At 44.1% G+C, this 27,631-nt stretch overlaps 1 protein-coding gene across 3 annotated transcripts; it reads left to right on the plus strand.

Moving 5' to 3' along the window:
- Positions 1-1,257: 1,257 nt before the first annotated feature.
- Positions 1,258-26,050, plus strand: GPR160 (G protein-coupled receptor 160). 3 transcript variants are annotated; one of them, XM_040349328.1, is made up of 4 exons: positions 1,258-1,366; positions 7,986-8,107; positions 10,696-10,803; positions 24,860-26,050. In XM_040349328.1, exon 4 carries the CDS (start codon positions 24,905-24,907, stop codon positions 25,970-25,972), a length of 1,068 nt encoding a protein of 355 aa, XP_040205262.1. In that variant the 5' UTR covers positions 1,258-1,366; positions 7,986-8,107; positions 10,696-10,803; positions 24,860-24,904; the 3' UTR covers positions 25,973-26,050. The 3 variants fall into 3 exon arrangements, with proteins under 3 accessions (XP_040205262.1, XP_040205261.1, XP_040205263.1); XM_040349327.1 differs by lacking the exon at positions 7,986-8,107; XM_040349329.1 differs by lacking the exons at positions 7,986-8,107; positions 10,696-10,803.
- Positions 26,051-27,631: the final 1,581 nt, after the last annotated feature.

The following is a 27,631-nucleotide window of genomic DNA, read 5'->3' on the forward strand; positions in this document are numbered from 1 at the left end:
TTGGACCTGTGGGATCTCCTCGGCTCGCCTGGACCTGTGGGGTTACCTGCTGTGGGATCTCCTCGGCTCACTTGGACCTGTGGGATCTCCTCGGCTCACCTGAACCTGTGGGGTTACCTGCTGTGGGATCTCCTTGGCTCGCCTGGACCTGTGGGGTTACCTGCTGTGGGATCTCCTCGACTCACCTGGACCTGTTGGGTTACCTGCTGTGGGATCTCCTCGACTCACCTGGACCTGTTGGGTTACCTGCTGTGGAATCTCCTTGGCTTGCCTGGACCTGTGGGGTTACCTGCTGTGGGATCTCCTTGGCTCGCCTGGACCTGTGGGATCTCCTCGGCTCGCCTGGACCTGTGGGGTTACCTGCTGTGGGATCTCCTTGGCTCGCCTGGACCTGTGGGGTTACCTGCTGTGGGATCTCCTCGACTCACCTGGACCTGTTGGGTTACCTGCTGTGGGATCTCCTCGACTCACCTGGACCTGTGGGGTTACCTGCTGTGGGATCTCCTCGGCTCACCTGAACCTGTGGGGTTACCTGCTGTGGGATCTCCTTGGCTCGCCTGGACCTGTGGGATCTCCTTGGCTTGCCTGGACCTGTGGGGTTACCTGCTGTGGGATCTCCTTGGCTCGCCTGGACCTGTGGGATCTCCTCGGCTCACCTGGACCTGTGGGGTTACCTGCTGTGGGATCTCCTTGGCTCGCCTGGACCTGTGGGATCTCCTCGGCTCACCTGGACCTGTGGGGTTACCTGCTGTGGGATCTCCTTGGCTCGCCTGGACCTGTGGGATCTCCTCGGCTCACCTGGACCTGTGGGGTTACCTGCTGTGCACATTCAGCGTTCATCTGAGAGGAGTGCAGAGGACACCAAATTCATGTCTAGTGGAGAGGTGTCTGCTAAAACGTAGACAGGCTGTATTTTTATTCCCTCGTCTCTATGCACTGTTATGGTATAAACAAGACAGCAAAAAAAACAAACACAAACAAAACAAAACAAATGTCTGTGTGTTTTTGCATTGAGCCTATGCTCTTTGTAATAAGTGTAAAATGGGTAATTGTCATATGACATGCTTGTTCCTAGTGTGTGACACAGACAGGAAGTTCTCCCTCATTGTATACACTGGGAATGGGAGTAGAATGGGATGTACACACAGGACAGGTGGATGGGGGATGACAATAGGAGCAGGAATAGGTGAGCTGTCACACCTGTGCCGGGACCGCCCCCACACACAGCTCCGCCCACCCCAGGCACATCACTGGGAGCGCCCTGCTATAGTAGGGAGGGGCGGGCCGAGTTATGTCCGTGTTTCCCGGGGAAGAGAGGCAGAAGGATCCGGAGCACGATGTGACAGGAGTGTACACCGTGCTGTAGGTGAGTGACAGCCCGGACTGAGGGAGAGGTGTCATGTGTGACAGAGGCGGACGGGGGTCCCTGTACTCGGCTCAGGACTGACAACAGCGATGTGTTCTAGTAGGTGTGAGAAACCTGGAAAGCTGTGAATGGCAGCCAATCGGCTTCTAACTTCAGCTTGTGCAATAAAACCTGGAAGCTGATTGGTTGCTATGCACAGCTGCATCAGATTTTACACTTTCGGTAAATCAGCTCCACGGTGTTTTTCCCACCTGCTGACAGATGGGGTGGTGAGTTCCTAAAGGAGGAAGGAGGTGAGGATCCCTCCAGAGTAAATTGAGTGAGTCTTCAAACCAGGGCAACTTCAAGCTTAGTTCCCAAAGGGCTTTATAACAGGCAGAGCCTTCCAATGCCTCTCTGACCCAAGCTTTAATTGTTGTGTACTGGGGGGAGCGTCCGAGGGGGCCTGGCCCATACAAAGGGGCGTCCGAAGGGGCCAGACAAAGCCACAAAATGCTTAACCACATCAATACTGGGCACTTTCGCTCCCTTCCTTCTCAGGCCAGCTTTCAGCGCTCTCACATTTTCAATGACAATTGCGCGGTCATACTATGCTGTACCCAAATTAAATTTTTATAATTTTGTTGACACAAATGGAGCTTTCTTTTGGTGGTATTTATTCACGGCTCCGTGCAATATAAGCAAAAAAAATAATAAATTGCGGCAATTTTGGAAAAAAATATATTTTCTTTTATTCTATTTTAAAAGAAATCCAATAAGTTAGAATTTTATCATAAATTTAAGCCAAAATGTATTCTGCTACATGACTTTGGTAAAAAAAAATCCAGTTCAGTGTATAATTATTGGTTTGTGTGATCACGGGCATGGTTACGCAGATGATCATGGACATTTTGTGTGCAGATAATCATTGGTACATGTGATTTTTACTGTTTACATATGTGGGCGACAGATGTTTTTTTACTGTGTGGGGACGTGTGTGTGTGTGTGTGTGTGTGTGTGTTACATTTTTTGCACTGGTGATCAGTGTGTAAAAATCAGTAAAATAACTGTGTACACACACACACCACCAGCCGGCTTCAGCGATCCGCTCGCATCTCCGATAACTAATGTGTGAGGCGAGCCGATCGCCTAGTAATCGACTGTCATGTGATCAGAAGGGCCAATCACAGTGCCCTCCTGCCAATCTAAGATGTGGCGTGTCCGGGTGACACAAGCCCATCAGGATCGCACCGCTGGGCAGGATCCTCTCCTAAAGGGACGTTCCTGAACGTCCACTCAGGAGAGAGTGCCCACCCAGATGTACATATGCAGTGGCCCGGATGGGAAGTGGTTAAAGAACGCACTAGACTGCATAAAAAAAAAAAACACACTGGAGCTACCATGTTCATAATTGAGGTGAAGAAAGGGGGGGAATGCATTGGAGCACAAAAATAATGAGCGTGCAGAAATTGTGGCGTGAACTGGCTCTCAAGCTCCTCTCTACATGAAGATTCCCGTAATAGTCATTAGTGGCAGGTCACACCTGAGCATTGTGTTACTCAAAGCTTGGGAAAAGTAACTGAGCTTCTATGAGTCATGCAGTTTTGGTCTCAATAGACTTTAATGGGATTTCCTGAAAATGCACATAACTTGTCACACAGTCGTCCTGCTATTGACTAGCTTTCCATGGGCTAAAACAAAACAGTTCAAGTCTGACTTCACCCAAGAAAAGTGTGTGTGTGTGTGTGTGTGTGTTATAGAGGCTATCCAATCACATGCAGATAAAATGAATAAACAGGAATCTGCCTCTGATATAATTAAGTCCTTAATGTAGACGTCCAGTCAGAGGTGTAACTAGAACTTTCAGGGTCCAGGGCCAGTGGTGGAATGCCAGGGCCCAGTCACAAGTGCGACCTTTAATGCCCTGGTAGTTCTGGGGGGGGGGGGGGGGTATTGAGGGTCTAAACACACCTCTGATGTTGCACCTTTTGAGACATAGAATGGAGATAGAGGACGCTGCCCTCAATCCCCATCTCTGCAGCCTCAGCTGCACAGATTAAATGGACAGGAATAGTTCTGTACAGAGCTTTCCCATTCATTCACAAACTGAAGCATAGTAAACAGTCTACTACGCTATGGATCACTGACTTTATTCAGACAAGGCAGGGTCGATAAATGACACATTATCGGCCCCTTCACCCGCTCTCCATCCTGACACATCCCCCACAGCAGTGGGGAGGGGGGAACCAGGCAGAGCTGTGGGGGACAAGGGGGGGGGGCTGGTTAGGAGAGATCATAGGGGCCGAGGGGCAGCAGAAAGAAGCTGGATAGGAGGGCTAGTGGCATATAATGGAACCAATTCCCTCCTTCAGCCACTGAATGCCGTGGGAGAGATAAGAGAAGCAGGCATTTAACAGGTGCAGGAGGAAAATGGAAGAGACCGGTTCTTCTGTATGCTGCTGCCCCTTCTATCCAGTGTACAGGGGGACTGCATGGGACCGGGTCGCAATTTTGACCCCTGTAGTTAACGCCCGAGTCCAGTCAAATCCTAACTATATACTTAAAATTGTAGTAAAATCCGCCTTTTGATTTGTACCTACAGGTAAGCCTATAATAACTTCTCACTATTTAGGAGATATTAGCAGCAGCTAACCTCATCGGCGCATGTGCACTGTGCTCTTAATGGGCGGCATGCTGTCCATTGAGAGGGCTGTGCTGTGGCTGTGACTACCGCACACGTGCCTGGGAGTCGCGTTATCACTGCCCAGCCATTCAAATGGCCAGAGCCCACAAACCCAGAAGAAAGCCCAAGTGAAGATGGAAGCCCTGTCAGTGGTGAGAGCGTGCTGCTGGAGGACTTTGTTTTAAGGCAAGTCTGTTATAATATGGCATTATCCTGCAGGGGCCCAGTTTTTTGTTTACTACCACGTTAAACCTGCTGCCACCTTCATTCTAAGTCTCTACTAACTATCCTGTATTGGAAAAATGTCTATACTTGCTTATTCTGAGGATGCTCTTGTCTCAGTGCCGGCCCAAGACATTGCGCTGCCTGGGACCAAGAATTAAATGCTGCCCCCCCCCCCCAAAAAAATCACGCCAACCAAAAGGCCCCCACATTTATTATTTTATATCATGATAACAAAAGGGGACCCGTCATGGCTCTATAAATGTATAAACAGGACCTGTCATGGCTCTATACATGTATATAGAGGACCTGTCATTACTCTTTACATGTAAAGGAATAGGACCTGTCATGGCTCTATAAATGTATATAGGACTATAAAGAGTACTTGACATGGCTCTATACATGTATAAAGGAGTATAACGAGGGCCTGTCATGGCTCTATAGATGTATAAAGAGGGCCTGTCATGGCTCTGTACATGCATATAGGCGTATAAAAGGACCTGCCATGGCTCTATACATGTATAAAGGGACCTGTGAATTGGCGGCGGCCACAATGTCTTTTGCGCAAACGAATCAATGTACGCTAATTGTGTTTTATTTATTTATTTATTTTTTTTGGTACCAAAAATATGTAGAAGAATACATATTGGCCTAAACTGAAGAAAATAGTTTATTTTTCTAAATTTTGGGGATATTATAGCAAAAAGTAAAAATATATATATTTATAGCACAAAAAATTAAAAACCGAAGAGGTGATCAAATATCGCCAAAAGAAAGCTCCATTTGTGGGAAAAAAAGGACATCAATTTTATTTGGGTAGCGGAACGGGATGGCGGGCATCATTATGCTGCCCCCCTAAAAGTGCTGCCTGGTACCCATGGTACCACCCGGTCCCATCATAGGGCCGGCCCTGTCTTGTCTGGTCACGTAATGAGCTCCCGGTTACAGCTTTTAGTATAGAGGAGGGACAGGGGTAAGTCTATGGGCATTGTTGGCAATCTCTCCTCTACACTTAAGCCAGCCACTGGAGAGATCACGTGGCTGGACCAGAGCACCCTCAGCGTGGGTAAGTATACACATCGTTCCTTTACACAGGGTAATTGGACTTTGAGAGCAGGTTTAGGTATAGTTAGGATTTGACTGGACTTCTGCTTTAAAGTGGTTCTACTGTTGGAAGGCTTTTTTCCTCTAATGCACAGGTGTCAAACACAAGGCCCGTGGGCCGAATCTGGCCCTCCATGCCATTTCATGTGGTCCTCGCACCTCTCCTGCAGCTGCAGGAGATCTCCAGCCCTCCTCTGGTCCTCCTTCAGACCCTTACTTTCTGCTTTCAAGCAATGCACCCATCTTCTTCCTAGCAGCAGCATAAGATAAGGGGGGTGCACTGTAATGTAAGTGAGGGTGGGGGGACTCAACTTCTGGTGGTGGGGTGGCTCTTGGCATCTAATGTAAAGGGAAGGGGATGCGCTGGACAACTAATCTTACAGATTCCCTTTTGAGGACAAGCATAATGCTGATGCGGCCCATGATGAAATTGAGTTTGACACCCCTGCTCTAATGTATTAGGCTGGATTCGCACTATTGCCACATGCAGCTCACAGCAGGGTTCCGGTGCGTCCCCTATTCACCATTTCAGGTCAGATTTTAGCCTGAATTTTTTTTGGACTAAATTCGGACCAAAAGATGCACAGGACCCTTGTGCAAATTTGAAATCGGAGCCGCAGCGGAGATATGTAAACCCGCTCATAGAGCCGGTGTCTTATCGATCTGGTTCCACCATCGGATAGGTTCCGGAAACCGACTGCGCAGACTCCGCGCATGCGCAGTAAGAAGCCACGAAAATGGCCGTAATCAACAGCTGATCGTCAGCTGTTAATGCGCTCGTTCATGTTTGCCATCGACTGCGCAGGCGCTCGCTCACACACAGCGGGGCAGAGACGGCTCACATACTACACGCCGCAAGGGGCTGAAAAAGGGGTGGAGGACATGCCGCAGCAAACCCTGGAAAAGGGGCCGAGAATCATGTCCTATTGAACAGCGCTTGCACGCACCAATCAAAAAAAAAATGTTCAATATCACATCTGCCCCTTCCTGCCCCCTTGCTGTATAGAGCGGCGGTGTGTATTTTAAGGCATCAGGAGCGAGTGCACCTACAGCTGTTCCTTCTCAGAGATTTCCGTTGGCTCGGATTGCGACTGCACACGGAACCATATCGATAGCAGGAACCAGCTCGGCAGATCACCGGTCACACTCTCCTACCATGTGAATTCACATAGGTGTGAACCCAGTCTCAAGGAAATAATTTCTGCATGTACCCGCCCTCCTCCAGCCACCCCCTTATACTTCTTTGAGCCTGATCTTGATGGACATACAAACTGGGACTCTGTAAAACAGCATGTTTTTTCGCACTGACATAGTATTCCAAACTAGGTTTGGAACTCCACATGAAGAAAAGGTTCAGTGTAATAAAGGTGATCTGTGCTGGGAGGAGTCATTTAGCTGGCAAAGGCTGTGTGCCTACATGCTCCAGAGATGAAAATGCAGGCCATGGCTACCATTAATGGAACCTGTATTTCTCATATAAATGTGGATTTTAGGCAAACAATTATTTTTGTCTGACTAAAGCCAAACTTGGAATGAGAACGTAAACCTCAATGCTTTCAAAACATATTCGGAAATCTCCTTTGGGGTAGGGTGACCACATGTCCCGGATTGCCCGGCCCAGTCCAGCATTTTGCAGGTCTGTCCCGGGCACATTCATTCCAGGACAATACAGTGTCCCGGAATGAAACTGACACAGCTACCCCCCGGGCCAATCTGATGCCCCCAAAAAAGGGCGCCACATCGCCTCTTTACTCACTGACAGTACTTGTCCTGGCTGCGAATGCCTGGAGGAGCACAATTCCTCCAATCGCAAGCAATCCCTGCTTGTGATTGGAGAAATCATAAATCCTGCCTCTTGTGTCCAATCGCTGTGCTGTGATTCGTTACAGCACAAGCTGATTTTTGGGAAGGGAGGGTGTCCCTGAATGGTAGTTTGGAAATGTGGTCACCCTACTTTAGGGGGTAGATAAATAACTGATTCACACACCATGAATTGTTCAAACCAAGGGCTGTGCCACATGAGTGGTTCTGCTGTTGGGAACACTTTGCCAGAAGTGGAATCACCAAGGAGAGGTTTTCACTTTTCTTAAAGAATTGGCTGCCTAAATGGCCAGGAATGCTACCCTCTTGCTAATGTGGGAACAGCAAGGGAACTGGTCTGGCTAGAAAGGGTGTGACCCTATATAGCCAGGTAGTGGGCGAGAAGAGGAAATGATCACTTGTTTTATGGCAGTTGGGGTCACCGACAACCCAACATGAGGTGAGCATGAGCCAGGCAAGCTTAATGGTGTCTGGGGAGAACTCCTTGGTGTTCCAAGAATTTTATAAGAAATCAAGCATGCGTCGACTTGATTCTGAGCATTCATGGATTTTTGACCGATGGACTTCCACACAGACGATCGCGTTTTTTTTATTTTTTTATTTTTTTCCATCCATAGGAAAATTTTAAAACATGTTCTATTTTATTTTTATTTTTTTATCACCGATGGAAAACAAATGGGGCCCACACACGATCGGTTTGTCCGATGAAATCGGTCTGATTTCATCAGACAGACCGAACGTGTGTACAGGGCTTAACACTTTAAAGAACAAGTGAGTTTTACAGATATATTTTTTTTGTTTGGTCCATAGGTCTAATGTCTGTCTTCATCCCCATTCCAAGAATGATGATTACACCAGACATGTGGATTTTGAAACTACTATAATATAAGCTTAAAAAGATCTTAACGGCATTCTAAATCTACAAAAAAAAGGTATTTGACATGGGTTGCTGCAGGTAGTAGCCATTTCTTTTGGTTTGAGAATATTTTAAAGGCCACTGAGCGAGAACCAGGTCTCCCAAGTGCATCTTAAAAGGAATGGAAAAGGTTACCATGCATATAGGAAATCTGGATGTATGTAAATTACATGCTTTTTGTTTTTAAATTGCTGGGTATGTTAGCAAAATATTCAGACATGCGAAACTTGAGCTCCTGCAGAATACATCTATGGGGGGGGGGGGGGAAACAGAAAAACTTTTCTAGTCTTTTATGCATCTATTCATTGAATTCAAGAGGATACTAAGGCTGACTGGTTTCAATCTGTATTTATCTAATGTTCGTATAATATGCTGACCTTTACAGAATGCATTTACATAATTCGATACTGAATCGGTTACTTCATTTTTAAACACTTTGGTGCCAGTTTTGCGAGGTGGCAGTTGCCTTTTAAAGTGGTAGTTAAGTCTCCTTGGTTCGCCCATCTGCATTCTTGCTCTGTCCCTGGTTCGCCCATCTGCATTCTTGTTCTGTCCCTGGCTCACCCATCCATCCATTCTTGCTCTGTCCCTGACTCACCCATCCATCCATTCTTGCTCTGTCCCTGGCTCCCCCATTATATCACGTGTGTGTGTGTGTGTGTGTGTGTGTGTGTGTGTGTGTGTGTGTGTGTGTTTTTTTTTTTTTTTTTTTTTTTTTTTTTTTTTTTTGGGGCTTTTAAAAACCGGTGCTGGTCACACTGCAAAGGTCTCTCCTCTCCCCTCCCTGCTAGGCCCTGGGTGTGGTGCCTGTACTTTAGGTATGGGGCATTGCTGGCTTTCTTATGAAAATGCTGTTTTACCGGTCTGTGTCTGACCTTGTCTCCAGACCATTATTTCAACAAACTATATGTACCTACAAAAGCTTCCTTCATGTAGACGTTCAAAAGGCCTGACGCTGGATGCGACCATTATGAATGTGGTGTCCTAAGCCTGTGCCATGTCAAATTTATCTGGTGCCAAGGGTGAAGAAGCCAAACTACCTCTGGTTTATTATGCATGAGCGAGTGTCTTTTTGTCTTAAAAAAAAAAAACCTTTTAAAATAGGTTTAATTGGCTTACTTTGTGCTTCTCCACATTGTTTGCTTTGTTCATCACCACGCTAATTGAATTTTTAAACAAAACCTTGATGTTTTGATGACATACTTTAGTTCAGACCCTGTGTCCTCATCACTGGCTCTTGTACAATGCAGGCAGATGTAGTATGTGGTGGTACATTCAGTCATTGAGCTTGATGTTGATCAGTAATACACTACAACCACAGCTCACTCTTTGTCCTGTCTCTCCCTTGATGTCCACTAGCTGCTGCCCTGGCCTCCCTCCTCATTCCTCCATCCCTTGCTCTTCCTCCAGTTGGCCTCTTCTTTCTGGTGTCCAAGCCTACCCTGCTGTCAAGATGTCCATGGTCAAAAGTCTGCATGATATCGAAATGCCACATCCATCATTATAGTAAGGCATTTGGTTGCTTGTTTTCTACCAACTGCTAAGTCACCACAAAGGCAAATTATGGGATGCTGGGTGTTGTGCCATTGAGTTTAATAAAATTGAGGCAATCCGTGAATGGGTCTCTGAACCAAGTAAGTGAATCCTTAATTTCGGGAGCCCATGGTTCTGCTGGGATCAAGCACATTTTAAAGCGGAACTTCACTCTCTTAATCAACATTGGCCATTTAATCCTTATGCTGCTACCATTAGTAAATGGATGGAAAAGTATATTTTAGATGTTTTAAAAAAAAAAAAAAAAAATCTATCCATCTATTCCCCCCCCCCCCCCCCCTAGCACCCCCCCCAAGGACAGATGTTTCATGTAGCATTTACTACCTGGAATCCATATGCCCTTGGCTCACGCGTGCATGAAGGAGGGTGTGCTTGGCTGGGAATAATGGGAAGGGGATGGCTCAAACGGGGGGGGGGGGGGAAGACATGGCGGCGACTGTAAGACATGAACTCGAGGCTTAAAAAAAGATAATCTATGATCCCAGAAGGCGTTGCCCTTCATTAGAGAGAAGATAAAGACATTCCATATATCCCCTTTGTGTATAGCTCCCTTCTGTGTTGTGCAGTGAGGATCAAATCCTCCATTTTCTTCATCTCCTCCACTTTACTCTTTACAATGTGCAATGGTCGGGGGGGACTGTTGCTTCCAATAAAGGGGTACACATGCCTTTGCAGCGATTAGGAAGTTTTTTTACTGTCATTCAAGAGCCTTTCATTTTAATTTATATATTAAACGCCAAACCATAATGTTCTATCTTGCAGCTTACCAATCATTCGTTGTGGTGGCTTCCTTCACTTGGTCTTGTCAGTAACACACCTGTATTAGAGTCCCCTCGCTCTGGATGAAGGAGCACTGGGGGTACCTTTTGGGAAATCAGCATTGTTAGTTTGTGGGAGGGGAATGTTGGATATACTACTAGATTTAAGTACATTGACAAACTGAAGCCAAACTTTTTTTAAAGTTGGGATAAAGGTTTTGCATAAATGATCATTGTATGCACCCCTGTCAGTGGTAAATGGTTTGTCTCAATCTAACTTCTACATCTGCAGGACAGCTTGTTTTGTTGAAAAAGAATAGGCTTACTGGAAGGATCACCATATGGGAATAAAGGAAAGCGACTAAAAGAAAACGAATGCAGCCATCACATCTTAGAATTGGTAAGTTTCAATATGTTTGCTTTTGGTATTGATATCACTTTAACTATTGATTTTATAGCTATATTTAAAACGGCAATGCTACAAAGTCATGGCTGTTTGCTACGATTTATACAAAAAAGGTATAAATGTGATTTAAAAGTGTGCATTGCGCTCTGACGGACATCTGAAACTCTGCTCATGGGGCACAATAGAAATGGATGGGTTGCCAATCAGTCAGTCCTGCTCTGGGGAAAAATGAAATTTTGTCATGTTCATTTTAAACGTGTGAACTCAATTATTGAGGGTGTACAAAGTACAATTCTTGGAACTGACAATTTTGATAAATGAGACCAATAAATTTGACCAGTTTTCTCTTCCAACTGTATATGGCAATGTGCAGCTATACTATGTATATGAAGGAAATAATTCAGTGTCTAGTAGGCTCTAAATGTCCATCTCATTTCAAATTTATGTGCAGGCTTGTTACTGAGAGAATTGATCATGATGATAAGCTGGGTCAGAGCTGCGCAGAACTAGGTCTCTCTCTTACACAGGCTGGTTACTGAGAGAATTGATCATGATATGCTGGGTGGTGGAAGCTGCAAAGATCTAGGTCTCTGTCCCTCTATGGCTGCTACAAGGCAAAGTTCTGTACATGTTTCAGCATGCAGTTCCAGTGTTAATCGCAGGTGGCAAGCAAAACAGTTTTTATCATAAAATGCAGTAGCAAAATTTATGACTGTTCCAGAACAGGAAAGGTTGGGGAAATATATAACGATCAACTGTTTTGGTGGGTAAAATGTGCAAGCGTTTGTTTTTTATATATAATCGTGTGTGTGTTCGAGTAGGCATGTCAGTATACCAAAGAGGAGATCATGCAAAGAAGAGCAGTGTAAAGGGTATGATGGGGGCAGTATGTGCAGAAGTGGAGTATACAGGGTATGACTGGCATTATGTGCAGAATAGGAGCATGGAGGGTACAACAGGGGCAGTATGTGTGGATGAGTGAGGAGGATATGACGGCAGACAGACTGTAAGAGAGGAGTGCAGATAGTCTGGCAGTAAGTGCAAAGGTATCCCGGTCAGACTTTAAGAGACCGGGGTCTGTTCGTCTCTGTCATTCCACCCATGCTGAAAGCAAGGTAGTCTCCTTCCAGGTGGATTCACCATCGCACCTAGAAGGCATACTTATCTTTGTGCGAAGAGATGGGGTGACGTACTCGGTGTCCAGGGTCCTGCTGTTTTACGGCTTGGAATGGATCTAAAAATTGCCTTAAGCACCGTTTGGTGGCAGATTTCAGCCGTGTGTGTGTGTGTGTGTGTGTGTGTGTGTTTGTTTTTTTTGTTTTTTGTGCTAGGGGTTTGTCATATACTCCCCCCCCCCCCCCCCCCCCCCCCTCTTCCCCCATGAGTTTGACATTTCTAAAATAAGTCCAGTGAGATTCTTCTCTTGACTCTATCTCGGAAGGTGGCATTTTTAGTGGCCATTACTTCTGTCAGAAGGGTTTCTGAGTTGGCGGTCTTGTCTTGCAAGTTGCTATGCTTGATCCTCCATTAGGATTACGTGGTGGTGGTTTCGGCCTTTCGCCTGAATGAGGACTTTGTTCTCCATCCCTTTGTCCTCGGCCGGCGCATCCTAAGGAGGTTGCGTTTCCTACTTTAGACGTGGTACGCGCTTTGCGGGTGTACCTGCCTGCTACGGCTCAGTTTCGGAGATCTGACGCTCCTTTTGTGTCACTGTCTGGTCCACAAAAGGGCCTGGCGGTCTCGTTGACCACCATTTCTCGGTGGATCAGGCAGGTTGTCATACAGACCTATGCTCTTGGGGGGCGGGTGCCCCTTTTCTGGTTACGGCACTTTCGACCAGGGCAATTGCTGCTTCCTGGGTTTTCCGACATTATGCGGCTGTCTCACAGGTGTGGTGGCGGCAACTTGGTCGTCCGTTCACACTTTTTTCAGATTTTACATGGTTGCAGTGAGTGCATCTTCTGATGCTTCTTTCGGCTGCTAGGTTTTGCAGGCGGCTGTTTACTGTTGCACATCCTCTGTTGAGGAGCTCTGCTTGTTTTGGGGTGAAGTTAAAATTGGTTTTACTGATACTGTTCCCACCCCTCGTTTTTGACACTGCTTGTGGACGTCCAGATAATTAAATGCATGTTACTTTAACAGAGTTGAACAGCCCCGCCCAGGGGGCGGTCCCTCCAGACATAACCTTTCTCCCTGCAGTATGCAGCCTCAGTTCGTAACAAGCAGTACAAACCTAAAAAATGAGGAGTGGGTGCTGTGTCCGTCCAAGGATGTCAGAGAAAAGGATTTTACGGCGAGTGCAAAAAATCCTATATTTATTTATTTTTTACACCTGTGATTGGAGGTTTGGCCTAATTTTATACAAGATCCAACCAGGAGAACCATGGCCATCAGCTGTTGTCACGTGCCCTGGTAAATAGAACACTGGGTGCTTAGTACATTCTGTATTTTAAAACCGTCCAAACCTGTTTTAATGGTGGTCATAAACTAGGAAAATCCTGTCCTGTATTGAGGTTATAAAATATTTTTATTGTTGCAAAAACATGTCTGTTTCTAAACAGGCATTTGAGTGCTGTGAAATTTGCAGTATGTTTTTGTATTTGATATTTAAACGGGGAAAGAAGACCAGATACAAAACGGAGACCTAAATAGAACTGACGGTTGTAGGCAGACTCCAGTCACCTTACACTAATAACATAGACACTGATTCCCAAAGAAGCACTTCGAAATGATGTCAGGGGACTGGAGTGGTCTGTTTACAATCATAAGCAGAAGATATCATATATTCCGGGTGATCCAGATAAATCTCAACAGTTAACTGATTATCAAGTATACATTGCTTTGTTTGTCACTTCATAACCTAATTGGGTACAAAAAAGTGAGAAAAAGAAAAGCGGAAGGTTACCACAACTGGGGAAGAGGGTGTTCCTGAGGTGTCCTCAGTCAACTAAAATACATCTGATCCAGGGTCCCAGGTCTTATCAAATTTTTATTTTTTGTAGTTTATTGTTGCCTTTCCAATTTTAATGTACTTTTAACATAGTCCACCAACTTTAGTCTGCTTCAAACCCCTTACTATAGCTGCTAGAATTATTTATTTAAGAAATTGGCTGCAATTATCAGTCCTGTTCCCACCACTTCATATAGGGGTGTTACCGATTTAGGGCAGTTAATAAAGTATATAAAATAAAGATGCAAGCACGGTTCGAGGGACGGGGAGGTTTGTTTGCACTCCCCCCCCCCCCCCCTTAAAATATTGAGCGCCAGTCACCACTGGTGAGGCCTGAAAGCTTTGAGAACTTTTATAATGTATTGGGGATTAAATGGAACAAATGTTCCTTCATCCTGCGCTTCTTTCTACCAGATACATAGAATGGATGTTGTACTGTATATCTTCATATAGTGGGACAGTTACATGATGGATACTCTAGTTTTTAGTTTAGTCCCAAAATGGGGCCTTCACTGTCCTTTTAAGACCTAGGTCCTCCAAGATTATACTTGGCAAAAGTTTGCTGACCTCAATCTGATAATTAACCAGGTTGCTACATTTTACACCTGTATGTGAAGTTTGGACCCGTTTTTATTAACAATCCATCCAGGAAACCCAAGACCAAACACTGCTGTTGTCAGGTGTATGGAACAAATTTTAAAACCAGGCCAAACCTTGTTCAATAGTAGTCCTAAGGCTAGGTTTCCACTATTGCGACCCCAAAGTCACGCCATTTTTACAGTGTGATTTTGCTTTTATTTTTTTGCGAGGTCATGCGACTGGTAAGAACCATGGGAGAACAGGTTGCACCGAAGTCGGAACAAAGTAGTACAACATATATTTTTTTTTTTTTCTTTTTTGGAGTCGCTACGACTTGTATCGCACCGTATAGGGGACCATTAAAATGCATGGATTTTGACTTGTCATGACTTCACATGTGTCAAGTCGCACAACAATTCGCAGTAGTGGAAACCGAGCCTAAACTAGTGAAACCCTGCTATGGATTGAGGGGGATTCTGACACCTAAACCTTTTATGTATGTGTGATTTTATATATATAATGAAAAAGTAAGGTATGTGTTATATATATATATATATACATTTCAAAAACTGAATCCCTGAGTTGGAGGGGGGGGGGGTTAAAAAATCACCCCCTCTGCCAGTATTTTGCCGAGTCACTTTTTAGTTGCAGCCTTTAGTCTGTTGGGATATGTCCCTATTAACTTTGCACATCTAGACTGCAATATTTGCCCCATAACAGGATAATACAACTGCCATGCTTTACTGTAGGTTAGTGAGCTGTATTGTATTTCTACTGGACATATCGTTTAGAGTTGAGGCCAAATATTTCAATTTTAGTCTGACCATAACCCCTTTTTTTCCATGTGGCCTCAAAACTCCAAGGTGCGTTTTTGGCAAAGTTCAGTCATGACTAAATGTGTGGGTTTTTTTTGTTTTTTTTTTTAAAGTGGAGCTCCACCCAAAAATGGAACTTCCGGTGTCACATTTCAGAAGGGGGAGAAGGTGCCTGTCTAATACAGGTATTTTCTCATTCTTCCGTCGATGGATCGCAGCAGGGTCGATCCAAGGCCCCCCCCTTGCTTTTTGTTTTATTTTTTTGCAGAACTCTTCTTTAATGCATTCTCTGCTCCCACTGCTGCTGCAGGGCTGAGCCACTGTGTGTCTATGGACCTGGGCGAGTGCCCCCAAAGCAAGCGGCTTGCTATGGTGGGCACGTAGTAGGGAGGATTAGCCAAGAACCCTGGCGGGGACCCCAGAAAAGGACCTGTGCAAAACCAAAAAATATGGCTTTACAATAACTTTGTGCCTCCTCGTCAGACACTTAAGAAAAAAAGATGAAGCTTTGCTTTATAAAGTGTTTTATATAGAACTACCTGGAATATGCTTGAGAAACTTGTACACACTGTAACACGTTTTTGGACTGAAACCTATAAAAGGCCTTTTCTAGTAGACTATATTCTATAAATCATTTTCTGCTTGGTATGTGTTGGAAAGTGTATGTGTGGAGGAGTTACTGTTGACATTGAAAACTATGCAAAATATCTACACCTGTACTGTGGAAACCACCATGTACATTTTAAGTAGCAAAATTTCCACATACTGCAGTATTTCTTCCAGGTTCAGCAGGCTGCTGAGTACTGAGGTGTGATCTACCATTAAACGCATATCAGAAAGAAGCTTTATGTTGGTAGACTGTAAAGCAGACAATGCACTACTCCCAACCAACTCCAACTTTTTTTTTTTTTTTATATTCATTAAGCTGCCGACCCTTGACAAAAGTCTGATCAAATGGTTGACTTCTGTTGAGCAGAAATGGCCACACACTGATCAATGCTGAACCTACTGAATGTCTGAGCATCACAAACCGAAAATGCTCTTTTAAAATGGTTGTAAACCCTTACATATACCCAGTATATTGACAGGCCTCAGGTAAAACCGAGAATAAAAAAATCCTCTTCTGCAAGTTGTGTCTGTAGTATTTTCTTCTCTACAGCCATTCAAAGTTCAGAATTTTTAAAGATTGCCTGAAGGTCAGGGGAAAAAAGGGGGCACAGAGCTCAGGGAGGAGAGCTCTGACCATTGATTGGAGAGAGGACACACCCACTTTACACAGCACATGGGAATGGAGCTAAGGCTGTCAATCAAATGGAGCTACCTCACTGTTGCCTTTTTTTTCTCTTGGTGTCAACTTGTCAGAAGTGATTCATGCTGATGGCAGAGGAACAAAGCAGCAGACAAATTACTTGTTTCTGGGGGGATCCCAACCATATGGTTGTGATCTTTCCCCAGCCTGGACTGGCTTTGTGATGTCAGCAGACAACAGGCTTTAGCCCACTGTCTGCTGAAAACAGGTCGCAGAACAGAGTGCAAGCTTTGGCTGTACTTCTCATTTAAATGATCTGATATGTGGAGGTTTATGCTGGGGATGTGCAATAATTCCTTTAGCTTTTCGCATTTTCTTGAGGGAGGTCAGTCTCCAGTTGGATATTGTGGACTTTCGTATACTTCAGATCATTGCAGCTCTACTTGAAGAACATGTGTCGTCCTTGAAGTCCTAACATGCTAGCAAATGTTGGCTACGACAGGCTTGCCTAGCTTGTAAATCTTTATGAATTCTTTTTTCCAAGCCTAAACAATGGGCATATGTATACAACTAGATTTTATTTTATTTTTTATTTTATTTTTTATTTTTTTTACTCTTCTCTCCTTCCTTCTTTTTTTATTTTTTTTTATTGGACAAATCATGTATTGAAATGAATAAATAACCTCCACAGCCACATCTGCAGCCTCTTTGTTGTCACCACGAAACCTCCACTCTTAATCTCCATACACATGATTGGACCAACAATAGCAAAAGTTGACCAAAGGGTGACGGAAAAGAGCAGAAAAATCATGTGATTTGGGGAAAGTTTGCAGAAAAAGTCCTGCCGTGTGTATGCTATGGGTGTTCCCGATCAACGCCCGTCAAACAAAAATCCACGGAAAAGTTTGGGTGAGCAGGGAGTCTCCCATGGTACCAAAAGTTATAAACAGGTCTGTGTTTACCTTGTTGGCACTTGTGGTCCAGTGCCTTTGGCTTTTTTGAGTGTACATACTTGCCAGCACACCATGGGTCATCAATTTACATCAGATTCATTATTGAAGAATGATTACATTATAGAAGACCTAGTGCAAAGTTTCAGAGCCAAGCAGGACCCCTTTGTCAGGCATCTGTGCATCTCCTAAACATTGCACTTTCTCCTGTCTTGTGATCATTCTTCAATAACATTTGATATAACTGACCTTCTGCGGTGTGCTGGCAAATATGTGTATCTTGATCTGTGATGTTTCCCGTTACTACAGCACCTGCCACTCCTAAAGCAGGGGTGCCCAACCTTTTTGAGGTGTGAGGGACACTTTTGCGACTCTGTAACTGATCATGGCCACAATGAGTGGGCAGATAACTGTTTTTTGTCCACTCTGCATATGCAGAACCTACAGGGACACAGCCCGCTCTACTCCATTGGCCCTCCGATCTGATCCACCCAGACAGAAGGGGGACAGATCCCCCCCCCCCTCCGATTGTGTGAAAGGAGCCTAAGGCTGCTCTTACACTAATGCACTGCAGTTTACTGACCTAAATTTTCACTTCTTCCTCAGGATTCCTGCAGGTATTACTGGCTGCTGCTGTCCCCCAGGTGGCTCTTGCTGGCTGGTGGTCCTGCTGGCAGGTTTCTGACCCATCATCCCCGAGCATCAGTGTGACGGGAGCTGGCACTAGAGGAAGCATATTGCTGCAGTAGAGTGCAGAGCCAATGCTTCCTGAATCGCTCCTGTCATAGGCATAGTACATTTGGTATCACTCCGCCTATGGCAGGAGCCGACACTATACAGGAAGCATTGGTTCTGCTTCCTCTAGGGCCGAATCCATTCTTCACACTGATGCTTGGGGATGGCGGGTTGGGAACATGTGATCTGGGCTTGCTGATGGGCCAGCAGTTGGGCACCCCTGTCCTAAAGCCTGTAGGAATTTGTGCTATGGGAATATCTATACTTTGTTGCTGTTCCTTCAAGCAGCTTAAGTATTATCAAAATGTAAGGTTGTGTTAACATATGTCCCCTTTTTTTTTTCTCGTATCCCCTTTTTTCAGACTAGAAATTCACAAAGTATATTTTCATAATACTGGTAGACAAGTGCTTCTAAAAAAATCGATATAGGTCTGGTGGGAAAATGCAATAGATTCCATGAAGCTAACTGAGCATTTCTCATTTAATTTAAGTGGGCTTTGCACTAAACTAGCATAGCAAGGTTCTCCTGAGTGGTTGGAACCAATGTCAGGTTTTGTCTGTGCCCCCGCTGGTCTCTAGTTATGATCAAGAGTTGGTGGGATGGGTTTCCTATCAAGTGACCACTGTGGCAGCCAATTGATGATCACTTGATCAGAAAAGTCATTTGGGCCTCTGGCCAGTCCAGAGATGCCATCCCCAGGATGATGACCCAGGTGCATCAGCTTCTGCAGTATGGCTGACGGTAAGAATATCGGCTAATATTATATAATATTCATGCAGGGTTATAGCAGGGGGGAGAGAGCTCACACTAAATACACATGCCTTGCTTTGATTGTAGCTTTAACCACTTCAGCTCCAGAAAGGGTTTTACCCCCATCATGACATTTTTTTTTTTTAGCTGGTTATTGCGCGGTCATACAACACTGTACCCAAATGAAATTGAAATTTTTTTTTTCACACAAATTTAACTTTTCTTTTTAGTGGTGTTCGCTCACCACTGGATTTTTTTATTATATAAATGAAAAAACATTCTGATAATACTGTACTAATGTCACTGACTGGGAAGGGGTAACATCTTGGGTAATGGGGAGGGTAACAAGAAGTGTTAATATGTGCTTTTTACTAATCTTTGTTTCTTCTCCCTGCTTTGCCTCTGTACAGAGGCCCTGTGTTGATTGTCAACACAGTGCTCTGGGCTGTGATTGGACGCAGGCGATCAGAAGGTCCTGGCAATGAATTATTGCCTGGGACCTGTTGATAAAATGACACTGTCTAATCCCAATGGAGAAACTGCAGGGAGGAAGCTAACCCTGTACAGGAAATAGGCCAGCGATGTACAGGTATGTCGCTGTGCCTGTACGTGCTGCCTGTCTACAGAGCATTGTGGGCAGTTCTTAAGTGGTGAAAGTGGAACTTCGCTCTCAATCAACATTGACTATTTTTATACCTTATGCTGCTAGCATTAGTGCATGGGGGGGAGAGAAAGTATCTCATATTTACTTATATATATATATATATATATATATATATATATATATATATATATATATATATATATATATATATATATATATATATATATATATATATATATATATATATATATATATATATATATATATATATATATATATTCGTCTTATTCAGTTACTTCTTGGTTTCCAGGTCTAGGCAAATGATGGCCTACATCCCTTGCATCTTCAAGAGGGGAGTAGGAAAGATGTATGCATTTATTTCAGATAAACCAAAGTAGGACCCTCACCAACAATTTACTTTTATTATCTTTTGATGATCTTACTGGAGCAAAGCTGTTGGCTGCTTTTGTTTCTACAATATACTCTTGCTGTTTGTTTGTACTCCTGTTATTTCAGGTATTTGCACCCACTTCCTTCCACACAGTCTCGGGCAGACTGCGGGCCCGACATCCCCTCCTCCCCCGTCCCCCCTGTTGTGTTCTGGGAACACTCGGCTCCCAGTACACAGCGGGAGCCAATCGGCAGGTGTAGCGCGACTCGCGCATGCGCCGTAGGGAACCGGGCAGTGAAGCCGGAGTGCTTCACTTTCTGGTTCCCTCACCGAGGATGGCGGCGGGGGGGGGGGCAGCAGAGTGATGAGCGATTGTTATATGAAAGAATCTGCAAACTCTGCATTGGGGTTGAATCAAGATCGTTTTTTTTTTTTTTTTTTTAACGATTAATTGTGCAGCTTTGCTACCTACCCAGTCTCACAATCTATCCATAATCATCTGTGCCCTGTGACCCGTGGTGCCAAACAAGCTTCTGGTCTGACTGCACTGAGAGGCAGAGTACAGATCACTCCGCCGTCCGCTCTCACAAGCAGCAGGCATTCGATACCTCAGGGCTGAGGGCAGTGTTTATTATTTTTTTTTTTTTTTTTTAATTTTTTATTTGTCATCAAAAAAGGCCAGTCCGCGGGGACCACCAACGTACAGGTCAAATATGTGATACATAACAGGCCCTGTGCCGGGCAGGCAACATCAGATTTGACATGCATATAAACAGGCCATAATATCTTCTATCACCTGGGGAATATAAAGGGTTTCTCACAACATTTTATGGTATTACGGTGGTTCATTGCACGGATCTCCACGATCTAGCCTTCCGGTTCATTTTCCGTTTTCTAAGAGCTATGAGAGTAAAGAGAAATAGAGAAGAGAGGAAAAGAAGAGGGTACGGGTGGGGGGGGGTAAGCATGGGCGGAGGGGCGGGTGAGGCCGCGCGAGCAGGGCTGACCCCAGAGGCGCCCCCAGGTGCGTAAAAAAACTTTCTCCCGGACTAAATGTCAACCAGGAGGCAGTGTTTATTATATGCAGAAGGCTACATAGGAGGTGGAGTACACACAGGATATGAGGAGTGCTCTGGCAGAGGTGCCCCTGTGTTTTATCCCTCCGGTCAGCAGGCTATACAGGCTAGGAGGAGGGAGTCCTCTGGCAGAGGTGGCTTGTATACTCTGATTTCACTCAAAATCGCAGGATTTCAAAGTCGTGACTTGGCTGACGTGTGTGTGTGTATGTATATATGTGTGTGTGTGTGTGTGTGTGTGTGTGTGTGTGTATAATATATACATACATACATACATACATACATACATACATACCCTTTTTTTTTTATTCTAATCCTAAACCTTTTTTGCACAGCTCCTCTGTTCTCTTGCATATCCTTTACTACACACAGCTCACCTTAAAGTGATATTAAAGTCATGTTATGCTTACCTGCTGTGTAATGGTTATGCACAGAGCAGCTTGTATTCTTCTTGGGGGTCCCTTGTCACTCCTGGTCCCTCCCTCTTTCTGGGAGCCATTTGCTGCGGCTCTGTGTCCATTTACACACTTGGCCATGGCTCGACTCTGCTCCCTCCCTATTCTGATTGTCTCACTGGCTGTGATTGACAGCCGTGGGAGCCAATGGCTCCCGCTGCTGCCAAAAGCCAATTAGGAGTGCACGTCCCCAGACAGCCCAAGCTCTAGTGAAGATCGCTGGATTGAGGTGGGGGTGCTGCTGCGCACAGGTTTTGAATGTACTTAGAATGCTGTAGTCAGGAGTAAGAAATGTAAAACGCAGTGAGGGGAATTTATCAAAACTGGTGCAGTCAAAATTTGTAACAGCTGTGCATGACCACCAACCGGCTTCTACCAGCTTGTTCAGCTTTTAAAATGAAAGCTATGAGCTAATTGGTTGCCATGCCCAGATGTTCACAATTCTGTCTGCTCTAGTTTTGATAAATTCCTCTAAGGGCTCATTCAGACAGGCACTGAGACAGGTCCTGTGTGCTGTGCCACTTTTTTCTGCATCCACCAGAGAGAGCTTCACCTAGATTTGTGCACCCACTTCTTGGATACATGAATTCTGTCCTGTCTGCATGTCAAAATTTGACATTTGACTATATCATGCAGCTTCTGTGTCCCAATTGACTGGACTGCCTGCACAGAACACCATGGATCCCCACACGGTACACATTCATCACACTGGGCATAGACGCATATGTTCCATGTGAATGAGGCATAATTGTCGTCATGTGGACCGAACGGCAGGAAAGAGGAGATGTTGGGTAATTAAAAGAAGTATGGGATTTTTTTATTTATGAATCATACTTGCCTAGGTAGATGCTTCATCTGTCTGCCCCGGCGCTAAGGCTCAGAACCGAGTAATCAAACGGCCGTTTACTCAGTTCAGTGCTCCCTGAGCTGAGAGCTGGTGGCTGTGAGTCTCTGGCTCTCTGCTTTGCGCTGGGTGCCGGCCCAGGTATGTGAGTGTATCCCCAACCATATGGTTGCGATCTTTCTCCAGCCTGGACCGACTCTGTGACATCAGCCGACAGCAGGCTTAAGCCCGCTGTCAGCTGAAAATGGGTCACAGGAGTGCAAAAGAACCTGCACAGCTGTCATCAACAGAAATCCAACCAAACATGCTTTGGCTGTACTTCTCCTTTTTAATAAATCTATCACACATCCTGTTCGGCATTACTTGCGACAATTGATAAATGTCCCCGTTTTGTAAACTCTTCCTCAGCCCAGGCTTTAGATTCAGGCTCTTTTTCTCCTTGAAGCTGGAAGGTCCTTCAGGCACCCGCTTTCCTAGTCCAGAGGGCCTCTACGATCCCCTTCTCATAGTCCAGGGCTTCCAGACACCTGCTTCCCTAGTCCAGGACCTCCAGACAACCCCCTCACCTAGTCAGTATCTTTTGTTAAAATGACATCCTGGAAAACCAGTATCCCATAGTGCAGATTGCACTGCACAAGATTCTTCCACGGTCATCAAGTCAGGGAAGTGACATGGGGACTCTGAAGTGACACTTTACATGTTTTGTTCCGGGTCTGTAAGAAAGGAAGGAGCGTGGACTTTCAGCCCTCTACCCAGTATCACCCACCATGGCAGTGAGTGAGTGAGAAACTTATATAGCGCAACACATGCGAACTGAATCGCCTCAGGGCGCTTGGTATCCGTTTCCTACTATATTTTGCCTTTAGAATAGATAGTGTGTGTTTTTTTTTTTTTTTTTTTTTTTTTTTTCCCCCTGAAGGCCTGGTGATTCACTTCCATTCGGATGCTGGTTGGTAAAGCGTTCCATAGTCTAGGTCAGTGTTTTTCAACTCCAGTCCTCGAGGCACACCAACAGGTCATGTTTTCAGGCTTTCCATTATTTTGCACAGGTGATTTGATCAGTTTCACTGCCTTAGTATTTACCACAGCCGTTTCATCTAAAGGAAATCCTGAAAACATGACCTGTTGGGGCGCCTTGAGGACTGGAGTTGAGAAACACTGGTCTAGGTCCTTGGACTGCAAATCTTCGTTCTCCTTTGGACTTGTATCTGGCCTTGGGTATCTGGAGTAGATTTTTGTTGGTAGAACTGAGAACGCGATTGGGGTTGTGACATTTAAATTTTTCGCATCGATATTGGGGCGCACTTCCTTGTACACATTTGTGCGTCAGGCAGAGTGCCTTAAATGTAATTCTGATTTTTACGGGCAACCAATGAAGGGATCTAAGGGAGGGGGAAATTGATTCCCAGGGTTTTTACCTGTTACAAATCATGTCGCCGTATTCTGGACGACTTGTAAACGAGCATTTTGGTAGTCCGAGGTAAAGGGCGTTTTGCATAGTCGCGTCTGGAGTTGATTATCGTTCCCACCACGCTGCTATGTCTTCTTTTGGGATAAAGGGAATGAGTCTACGTAGCAGGCGCAGCAGATGTGGGATCAGTTCTGAGCACGCCACTATCATAACTTGGAGAGGGGAAGGGGAGTTTGGAAGCAAAGTGACAGCCGCCAGATTGCTTTTTCATCCGACAGCTAGCTTATCAAATTTAGATAAGTACTTTTTTTTTTTTTTATGGCAAATCACCCAGGGGAAAGGACATCTTACTGCGGTTCTAATTTACTTCTGCTCTATCCAAAAAAAGTGACTTGCTTGCTACAGAGACCAGACATGTTGGTAGAATAGTCTGGGAAGATCAGTTGTTTAGAAATGAGGGAGAAAAGTAGCTGGTGGTCTGACGGTCATGGATAATATGATTCCATCATCACTAGAAACGCATATATATGTTCATTATAGCAAAACCTTTTCTACATGTACGTATAACTGATAAAGACTAGTTCCTGTCTCAATACAGGAAAGGCTTGCAGTGTCTCACTGGTATGATCTGTTGAGATAAGCAGAGACAAACGAACACACACACAGCTTCTTGTGGAATGCAGCAGGAAAATGAGAGAAGAGAGAAACTCTCTCTAACCATCCATTGCCTTTATAATGCTCATGACATCACAGATGCATACATTTTCATTGGTTCACAATAAGTACACACCCATCGATCCCTCCCAATCACCCTGGACCACCTTGTAAGACCCTCCCCTCTTGTAAGCACATGGCAAAGTCCTTTGTTCAAAACGAAATAGTCCAGAAAACAGTCCTTTTAGATATTCATACGCAGGAAGCAAGGTTGTTGCCTTTTAAGGACATAAACAGTCCAGAACAAGGATTCCTTTGATGGGAGGTAGCAGACAAGAAGAAAATGGAGTGGAAAACACTATTTGAACACAATTCATTGCATTAAACATATCTTATATATATCAAGGAAAATAGGTACTAATATGATTTTGATTCATGCATATATATTTATATATAAAAAGGTATCAAAAAGAATATATGAAAAATAATACTAAACATTATTAATAGTTCTAATAAAAAATTAGCTCAGCTTATCAAATAGGCATTATTACAGAAATCTATCACATAACCTGTTGTATCTTTCCAGAAAGAAGAAACTCGTCAAGCAAACTGCACGTTTTTCTGTCCCATCATGTCTGACAAGATCCTTTTCAAAAGCATATTGACTGCAGACAACACATCGGGTCTGGATGTAATGAATGGGCATGAAGTGCTTTCAACAGACCAACGGCAGCTGGGGCCAAGCTGTATACTCATCTTGATCATAGCTGGCAAAGTAATTATGAACCTCTTAATTTTTGGGGCAAGGCACCGGAATGTAAGCGCCAGCTTCTTGGGCTATTTCTGCATTTCTCTCGCTGCTGTGGACTTTGGTCTCTTATTTGTTGTTGCTTTCATCCACTACTTCCAGGACTTCTCCGTTTTAGGATTTCGAATCACCAACTACCACATTTGTCTGTTTACACAGATTATCTCTCATACATATGGTATATTGCACTTTCCAGTTTTCTTGGTATCTGGACTGGATTACTACCTGACTATTGTGAAGTCTATAAAGATATCGCGGATCTACCCTGGACTATTATATTCTATTTATGTTCTTCTTTTATGGATTACAGCCTTTGTCTATGTTCTTCGCTCTCCTATTGACTCTCCAACAGTGGACAGCTATGAGACGGCATACCTGTGCACATTCTATATCAGCAGACAAAGTTTCTACTTGTCAGTTGCCCTTGTTCTCACAATTTTCATGGTGTTCGCTGAGTGCTGCTGTGAAATGTTGGCCTTCATAAAATCACTGAAGGTTATTTCTTCTGCGAATAACATAATAGTATTATTTTCTTTTCCCTCTGGAGACCAGTGGCCCATTCAAGGACGAAAACCTTTCTTGGCTTCTCTCTTGTTCTCGTTTTTGGGCACATGGAGTCCCTTTGTTGTTTTACAGATAATTATATTTATATTGTGCGCTCACATCCCAGCGTACATGGACATGAACGTTCCTTGGCTGTATTTTGTGAACAGTTTCCTAATAGCAGTGTCTTTAGGACTGAAGTATCCTGATCTACCAGAGACCGAGAATATTTTCTCTACCGACCCATTTGTTGGCTGGAAATATTGTGCCCTGCCCTTCATGGTGGCTGAACAGAAAAAAGACATTTTGTTACTAAATGAGCTGCCATCTGCAGTTATGATTGTTTGAGTTTGTATATGCGGGTTTTGTTTTTATATAAATGTGAAACTACTCAGGTGGCATAAAATAAAGATACTTGAAGTGGAATTTCGGAAGTGTATCTTGCTAATGGTTTGCACGGCAGTTCCTGCTTAAAAAGGTGATAATTTTTTATCAAAAAAATAAAATAAAATTAAAGTGGGCAGTACAAACTATTCTGTTAAACACCGTGCAGAAAGTGAAACCTAGTGAAACACTCCACACCAGGGAGAAATTCTCTAATTACTGTGTGGAGTTAGACAGAAGAACAGGAAGAGAGGATTTCTCAGAAGAAATAAGGACATTTTAAAAGCAAAATCGAAGGAGGACTGCACTAAGGTAAAGAAAGCTATTTAGGGGATTTTTTTTTTTTTTTTAGAATTTTCCTAAATGGGGGGAAAAAATTAAAGAAAAATGTAAGTAAACGGCATATAAGCCAACAATGGGTTTTAAACGTAAAATTCTGCATATGAGAACTTTTAATAGTATTATAGTAGTATTCAGGATTAATATAGCTCCAACAGTTGGTGCAGTGCTCGTTGGAGCTTACAATTTTAAAATGCTGGTGAACGGTGTATGGACTTTATGGCATCAATGCTAAATGCAGTGGTATTAAATCCAGAACCAAAAATGTATTATATTGCTGCTTACCAATCCTATTTTATTTTTTCACACCCTGTGATCTAGCCAGTAATACACCTCCTGTATTGGTGAGACACAACTCCTATATAAATGGGCACAACGGACCGTAGCATTGTCAGTCTAGGGTGGGAGGAGAGTAGTTGTCATGATCAGGGGTCTGGCTCAAAGACAAGTTGATATAGCAGTAGCGCGACTACCACCTACCAGCAGGATAGGTACACAGGCAGTCGCCCTGGTGGATGACACGGTCTCACCTGAGGTGTGGAGTCTAAGTACTAACCAATGTTCACCAGAGCTCCTGATGGTGGAGATAGATTTTGCTGTGCGTTGGTACCAGGTCGCGGTCCTCTGGATTCAAGTCCAGGCCCTGACGGTAGTATTGAATGTACTAGCAGATTTAATTACATTAAAAAATGGAAGCCAAACTCCAGCTCACACTTTATAATCCCTTACAACTAGAGATGGGAAGGTCTGGAAGAAATAATAATAATCTTTTATCTATTTACTTTTTTTTCCAAAGCTGTTTCTTTTTGTTTCTGAAAAAATTGGAGAAAAAGTGTGAATGTTGGGGGGGGGGGGGGGGGGGGGGGGGAACGATAACAAATATATCTGACATGGTATTCAGGCTATATACCATGAAGAGCAGCACTATTGTAAAATTAAAAAGTGTGACATATCAAAAAATAATAAACCTTGTGAGACTGTGTAAAATTAAACATGATAGAAGTTCAAAATCGTCAATCAAATATCCAAAAAAGTGTCCAGAAATAATTAAACAAAATAAGATTCAAGTGTCCCCAGAAAGCCAAATTCCACAGCAAGGGAAGCAAATGAATTGCATGCATGGCAGAGCCAATTTCCCCAGATCCGCCATGTGCAGCACCCGTGATGTAAAAGGTTGCAGCTTGCCAGAAAGTATTAGCCTCCAAACTAATGGAAAGTCCAATTGAGCTGTAGGGAACACCCTTTTCCCAAACATATCCACAGTGGTGCTGGTAGTCCTGGTGT

This window comes from Rana temporaria, chromosome 4 (assembly GCF_905171775.1).
Source record: "Rana temporaria chromosome 4, aRanTem1.1, whole genome shotgun sequence".
NCBI lineage: Eukaryota > Metazoa > Chordata > Amphibia > Anura > Ranidae > Rana > Rana temporaria.

Coding starts and splice junctions, on each gene's coding strand:
- GPR160 (XM_040349328.1), top strand. CDS start 24,905: ATGTCTGACAAGATCCTTTTCAAAAGCATATTGACTGCAGACAACACA.